Source organism: Cajanus cajan, chromosome 6 (assembly GCF_000230855.2).
Source record: "Cajanus cajan strain Asha chromosome 6, NIPB_CcT2T_4, whole genome shotgun sequence".
NCBI lineage: Eukaryota > Viridiplantae > Streptophyta > Magnoliopsida > Fabales > Fabaceae > Cajanus > Cajanus cajan.
Window position 1 is genome coordinate 276,622 of NC_138522.1, and position 7,463 is coordinate 284,084.

Below are 7,463 nucleotides of genomic sequence, written 5' to 3' on the forward strand. Positions count from 1 at the left end.
CCATGGGCGTTGTTGTTGCTGCTGTCCACCATCGTGGTTGTAGTTGCCACGACCTTTTCCTTTACCTCGAGTATTATTGCGATTTTGACTGCGTTTCGGACCATTATTGTTGCGATTTGATGTATTACCAGAACCTGCAGTCAAATTTCGTCCATAGGCAGAGGCATCATCGTTGGAACCATTGGTGGTGAGGAGGGCGGTGCCGACAGCGCTGGTAGTGGCAGTGACCTGTTTAGCCTTGCGTGTTTCTTCAAGGATTAGCCTCGATCGTGCCTCGTAAAAAGGCGGTAAAGGATTACTCTGTTGAATGAATGTAGCAACACCATCGTAGTTCTCATTTAAACCTGCAATTAATTGAAGAACTAACCTTTGATTTGAAACCAGTGCACCAACGTTAGAGAGTTGATCGACAAGCGTTTTGAGTTATTGGCAATAGGCCGAGATGTTAGGATAATTGTCCATATGAACATGAGTGAATTGATTTTCCAGGTAAACTGCACGAGAATTTTTGTTATCCTGGTTCCAAGATGTTGTGCAGAAGATCAGTGGAAATCGTACCATAAATCCATTAAAGGACAATTGCATCCAAGCGTGACCATAATGCTTTATCTGTCTCGGCATTTGTTTGTGTTTCCTGCTCGGTTGGCTTTGATTTTGGTGGGATAATATGATCAAGAACTTGGTATGCTCGACAATGTATCTTAAACAACTCCACCCACGAAGAATAGTGTCCCTTGTCCATCTCTAAAGTAATGGAGATGAAATTTTTTACATTATTTTCGGCCAAGGCAGGATGGAATTTGGTTTGTTCGGCCATTGATTATGAGAGGAAGAAGAGAGAAGGGTGAGGAAGTGAGATGGGGTGGAGCGTGGCTAGGGTTTTGATTCAACTAGGATTAGACCTAGGTTCGTGAGGGTTGCTTTCCACTTATATACTATTCAATTGCCTAATCTCTAGTCGATGTGGGACTTGGGTTTTTCCCAATACACTCCCTCACGTCCAGCACTATTGGGCTTGGTACGTAGATAAATGGTGGGTGGCCCTTTTTAATGATCTAGGATTGGCGGGACTTGGATTTTTCCCAATACACCCCCTCATGCCTATGAGGCATACATCAATGGTGGGTAGCCCATTTTTAAAGTGAATCTAAATGGCTCTGATACTATGTTGGAAATCCTGCGTGTCTGATTCTTATTCATTGGTAAAATATATACATCAAAATATGAGTGAAAATATGCTACAATTAAGGTAACATTTATAATAAAAGATTATGCAGATATTATGCATATATTCTTTCCGTGATCTAACAACAATATAATAAAGTATTAATAAAAACAATACTTAATGTCTAAGAAAGTCATAATACTTGATGCTTAAGAAACTCATTATGGAGGTGCAGTAAAAAGAGAATTTCGTAAGCGGTGTAGCAATATGGCAGTGAAGGTAGTGCAGTGATATGGGCCGTGGAGAATTGTTACTCGAGAAGTTTTTATCATGATTGATTTAATATTTTGACTCACATAAAATAAAGTGTAAATAAAGTGGATTGATAAGTTGGAGGGGTTGAAAATTTTATATATTCAACTCAATACATAAAAAAAATAAGTGAATTGGTAGATTGATTTACATTTTCATCCTTATCATTAACTAATGTCTTCGGCACATAAAAAAATCTTCATTAAAAAAAATAATAATAAAAGTTATGCTAAAGAGTTTAGAAATATATTTTTAATAAAAAATTATAATTAATTTGCTAACCACTAGACGTAGTGGGTATTTTCCGGAAACCTTTAACGATGTTCAAGTGAAAACGGGACAGCCTTGAACCTGTAATCCTTTGGCGGTGGGGCAGTGAGCCAAGGCACAACCATCAAGGTCGTTTCCCCACCAATTGATGCTAATGTCCTCCAATCCAAGGCAGAGATACAAAAGCACCCCCATGAAGGCAAGGCCCGCATCAAGGGCACCAGAGAGCACATAGTTGTGACGCCGCCACCACTCGGGCCTGTACCTGAACACAACGAAGCCCGAGAGAAAGCCCACAATGATCCAGCTAGTGTAATTCACTGCGGTTGCGGGAGGCATCATTCCCGTGGCTCCTATCAGCACCGGCATGTTTATGAGCCTGATCCACTCTTGCTGTGGGAAGGCCCTCGCAGCTAACCATACGAGTAATGGAGCAACGGCTCCACCCAGGAAGAACCAATTCACCTTCTCGTAGGTTCCTAGGTCTCCGAATATTCTTCGCGGCCCAATCAAACCCCAAATAACCGATGCATCGTAGAACACTGTGTCACTTGGACACGTCCAAACAGAGGATGTGTCTTCGCATATGTCCGGGATTGTTTCCATTAACCACCACGCAGTACCCAAGTACACAATACCCGCAATAAGCGTTCCAACAACCTAATCGATTAACAAATTTCAAGTACTTTTATAAAATCACCCTCGTACTACAATTAAGGTGTTGAAATGAAAGGTAAATAACCTGTGCCATGAACATGGTTCTGGGAGGGATTTTCATATAGTGACCAAGCTTGAAGTCTTGCAAGAAAGTGATGGCCTGCGTCATGCTAATGTAACCATAAACCTTGAAGCACATGTTAGCCACAGGATATCCTGGGTAGATGTACCCTATGATGTATTCCGTGATTATGTTCAACCCCGGAGACTGTAATTAATTAAAGAAACAAGAAGAATTAAAAGTAGCATGTGAAATGTGATATACACACACGTACTATCACTAACTGTAACATATAATTAATTGAGAAAATTATTATTACGTAGGGACCTGATTTGTGATCGCAGTAATAATCCCTATGGGGAGCGTGAAGAAAATGGCAATGGCACATGCGAGAAGAACACCCCACCAAGGCAACTGCAGCTGCTCGTTGAAATATTGGCAAGTGAAAACGGTAGTTGCAATGGTTGCGATGAGTATGCACACGAACCACCATTCAGGAACTTGCTTGTACCTCCGCATAAGCTTCGTGTGAATGTCCATGCCCTTTTCCTTAAAACTTGACTTACTTTGCTCCCATATTTCTCTGCATGTATTTTCAATTTTTCATCGCCTATTTTAAATATAATGGATACACTACCTAAACATAACCAAATGTAATTGAATCCATCACCATGACATATTAAAATAATCACAATTTTAAAACTAAAAATTTTAATTTATCATTAATGACAGCTAATTATAAATTTTAAGATTGGCAACCATATCACATGATATTGAATAATAAAAAATAAAATATTTTTATTTATATTTATTTTAATAATTAATTTATCATTAAACCTATTTCTTATATTTATTTTATTTTTAAATTTTATATCATTAAATATAAGTGATACCACATAATAATAAATTAACATTAAATTTGAACACTTAATAAAAATCAATGAGTGAAAAATAAATTTAAATAATTAAAATGAATATGAAAGTTAAATTAAATTAATTATATGTTATTTTATGTAGTTGAGAAATGAAATTACTACGCACCGTCCATGAAAGAGAGCAACATGCATAATGGTGGCAGAAAGTGCAGCAAAGCCAACCCCGTAGGTCATGGCAAAGAAAGTACTGAGGTACAATCTACCTTGTCGCTCATACGCCGCAAGGTCTAGGTGGAAATTGGAGTCTATTATGGCAGTGATGTTATAAACTTTACCTTCATCGGTGAAAAGTTCGTCAGAGAAAATGGGGAAGGTTTTGGCATCGTACACGTTGAGCCAATAGCACAGTGGAGTGAGAATGTACATGACGAACACGAAACCCACCGCAACGTTGGCAGTGGCAAACCATGGGCTGGCGAGTGGGCTCCCGAGGTAGGATGAAATGGTGGACCAGTCAAGCCCAACTGCTCCGATGCCAAGCCCATATAGGCCCGAACCAAGCTGTTGGGCCAGAACGTTGTTGGGAAATAACCAGCATATCCAAGAGAGAGAGGTTAACATTTGGAAAATGTAGCCCGGGAATACGTAATAGGCGAAGCTGCACAAAAATGCGATTACGAAGAACTGAGATCGCGTTAACCCTCCCTTTGGTCGTTCGTCCTTCTCGTGCAGAGCCCTGTGTGAAGCAGTGTAACCAACAAATAAATAAATAATTAACAATGTGTCACACAACTCAAAACTCAAAACCTTTCTTTGCATTTTCCTATAAAAACTAAATCAAAAAAACAGATATATTCTATAGTTTAATAAACTTCTCACTAAGTATTTTTGAAAATAAAATAAAATAATTTTTTTATAAGTAAAATTACTTTCTATAAGTTTAAAGTTGGTTTTCCAAAAAACTAATCCGAAACAAGAAGATAGATAAATAAATAAATAACTTCCAAATTCCTTCACTTAGTTTTCCTACTTGCTTATCTTAGTCAAGACCAAACAAAATGAAGCTTGTGGCCGCTACACTCATTATTTAGTTTTCCTGCAAATAAAGTCCTTTAATTACCTTAAATTAGTCACTACTTTACCCTTTAATTACTTTCTAATATGTCCACTACACTCATTATTCATTTTTAGACCATCATATCAAATTAATCATTTTCAATAATTAAATCAAATTTAATATTAAAAAAAATGTGAACAGACAGGCTCGCAGTGTTATTTTTGCACTAGTTTTAATATAATGTCATTATAAAAATGTTTATACTCTATTAACTGATTATATAATGTTTCATTTATAACTATTAAAATAATTATTAAAAGATTAAATATATTTTGAATGAAACGGTCATGCTGGATTGGTTCATAGTATAAAAATAAAAATGAATTAAATATATTTTTAATCTTTGTAAAATAAGAGAATTTTAACTTTGATTTTTCATTGTTGTTATTTTTATTCTTTTAAATTGAAAATAATTTATTTTGGTCTATGTTATTACATATCATTCATTATTGTTTCATGTTCAACCAGATGTCAAATGACTCTTAGGTGACACTTATTAATATCCATAATATTATATTAATATGTGACACTTCTAAAATAAATAATTAAATAAAATCATTGTAAAATAATTAAAATTAAAACTCGCATATTTTATCAAAAACAATGATTTCAAAATTTAAAAGATAAAAAATAAAGAAATAATTTTATAAAGATAAAGGACTTAAATATATTGCTTAGCAAAAAAAAGGACTTAAATATATTTTTGATCTTTTAAATTTAAGGGAAAAAAATTTTGTCCCTTAAATTTAAGATAAAATTATTTTTAACGCTTAAATTTAAAACTAGTAACTTAAAATCTTGTTTTAGTTTTCTATACTTAAATTTTATTAAATAATCTATTAAATATTGTCACATAAAATTTATTTATTGATTTTCTTATTAATAAGCATATTATATTAAACTTAATTAAAACTGTATAATTGTTTCAGTATGTTACTTTCAAATATGTTATTGGTGACCTGAAAGATTAAAATAAAATTCTTGAAAATTACATAAACTAAAAATAATAATTTTAAATTTGAAAAAAAATTGAGAAATTAAAAATAATTTTATCCTAAATTTAAAGAACTAAAAATATATTTAAACCAAGATAATAAAATAAAAATTTGTTAACAGGACAAAAATACATTTGAACTAAAAATAAAAATAGAACTGAATTGAAAGTCTTTAAAAAGTATATTTATATTTTACGAAATTTAAAGAAGCACTGGACGTTGGCGTCCCGGTTGAAAGCGATGTTCGCTCTATACTTATTGTAAATGAGTTGTGAAAGTAAGGAATGATATAACTTGGTACAACAACTTGTTCCAGCCGCAACAACCACACAAGAATGAGTGACGACAATACATATAGCTAAACTAAAAAATCATAAATATATTTATGTTTTGATGCGAATGGTAGGTGCTGATATTTTACGCACTATAAATGTCAAGTCATCACTAGCTAACTACTCTTCCTATATTAATTAACCGTGTAATTAAATGTAGATTAATTTGTTACTATGTATTATTACCTGAAGAGCGAAACTTGAACTAAATTTGCTGGCCACCACATTGCCGCTGGCTCCACTAAGTATCTTCTAAATATGCCAGCCCATCCGAAACCCAATACCTGCCATTGGATACAGTCTATATTAATGCATGCAGTACTAAGTTTTTTACACATGAATTTTCTTTTATTGGTGCACTGCCAAACAAGCCTTCTAAAAAATTTGAAGAGGAAATGAAAAGTTAGGTAGGGGTATAAGTGTAAGTCAAAATAAGTAGCTACCTGTGTGGTAATGACTACAAGCAGGGAAACAAAAAACGAGATGTGTTTGCGGTAAAAGATTTTAACAGCGGTAACAACGTGAATGGCGTAGACAGTGCCGGCGCCAGAGTTGGCAAAGATGGTGATGAGAACGTGCTCCTTCACGTTGAAGGGACCTGGGTTGAGGGTGAATTCGCAGCGTGTTCCTTGGAAGAAGACGCGTTTGGTGATTGTTGCAGCCATGAGTTGACCCAGCGGCACCACCGCGATCTGCGCCGAGATGGCGGTGATGGTGAGAGGCTCGGTGCGGTACCAGAAGAACTGGTTCAGGAACGATAGGAGCACGCACGAGAGGGTTCCCAACACCCACATTCGGAACGTCAGAACCGGAAGCGATGGGTCATCGCTCGTTGCCACCGTTAGCGCCACTTGTTTTATGGGCGAGTTCTCTTCACTCTTGCTCCCACCTTCATCTTCCTCCTCATTAGATACTACATAATTAACACAACACATTAATTAAATTAAATATGAAATTAAAAGGTGAGACAAGATAATGTTAATTGCATGCATGCACCAGGGATTATAAGAAATTAATTAGTGACATAGAAGCTTAATTATAGCAATGAGGGCTTACGGAGAGGGGCTGTGATCTCGTCGTTTGAGGATTGTTCCATGTTGATCCACTCTCAAAATGTGTTCTACAAACTATGATTGATTCCAGAAAGAAAAGAAAAGAAAAAGAACAAGACTATTATAATTTGTAGGCACGAATCTGGCCAATTGCCAGCCAGAACCGGTCTCAGCCTCGAGCAATGTCCAATAATGGCTCTCTGACCAAAATAGTTTTTGTTTAAGAAAAAATAGTTTATCAAAATAATATATTTACTCATATATGATTCATGTTTGCACTACGAGGATATGTTAGGTGTGCAAGCCATAAATCCACGTTACACTTTAGAAGTAGTTGGCATTGGCACCACGTTGTGCGTCAATTGTTATTTGTAAAAAACAAACGAAATATGTCAATACGTTGTCTGCTAAGGTTCATGGCTGCCACTGCACGTGTGTCAAGTGGACGTAAGAGGATTGATTAAAAGACAACTTTACCCTCTCATGATTAAGTTATTGCATAAGTTTGCATGTGTGACATAAATGAGTGTCTATTTCAAAAGAAGTCTTAAATTGTTTGATTTTTGTAAAATTTGAATTTTTATATATTAAATTGTTTCTAATACTTTCAAAGAAGTAATGAATGTC

General features: G+C 35.3%; 1 protein-coding gene across 1 annotated transcript; it reads right to left on the reverse strand.

The window, feature by feature from the left end:
- Window positions 1-1,656: 1,656 nt before the first annotated feature.
- Window positions 1,657-7,218, reverse strand: LOC109795750 (oligopeptide transporter 7). Its single transcript, XM_020355281.3, has 7 exons — window positions 6,841-7,218; window positions 6,228-6,697; window positions 5,971-6,068; window positions 3,507-4,076; window positions 2,793-3,048; window positions 2,490-2,672; window positions 1,657-2,407 (listed from the first exon to the last, which is right to left on the reverse strand). Exons 1-7 carry the CDS (start codon window positions 6,878-6,880, stop codon window positions 1,802-1,804), a joined length of 2,223 nt encoding a protein of 740 aa, XP_020210870.1. The 5' UTR covers window positions 6,881-7,218; the 3' UTR covers window positions 1,657-1,801.
- Window positions 7,219-7,463: the final 245 nt, after the last annotated feature.

Excerpts from the sequence above, each read along its gene's own strand:
- LOC109795750 (XM_020355281.3), bottom strand. The coding sequence starts at position 6,880 with ATGGAACAATCCTCAAACGACGAGATCACAGCCCCTCTCC. Across the intron at positions 3,049-3,506 it reads GTTGCTCTCTTTCATGGACG|AGAAATATGGGAGCAAAGTA; the intron begins GTGCGTAGTAAT and ends AAATACATGCAG. Across the intron at positions 2,408-2,489 it reads GAACCATGTTCATGGCACAG|GTTGTTGGAACGCTTATTGC; the intron begins GTTATTTACCTT and ends TTAATCGATTAG.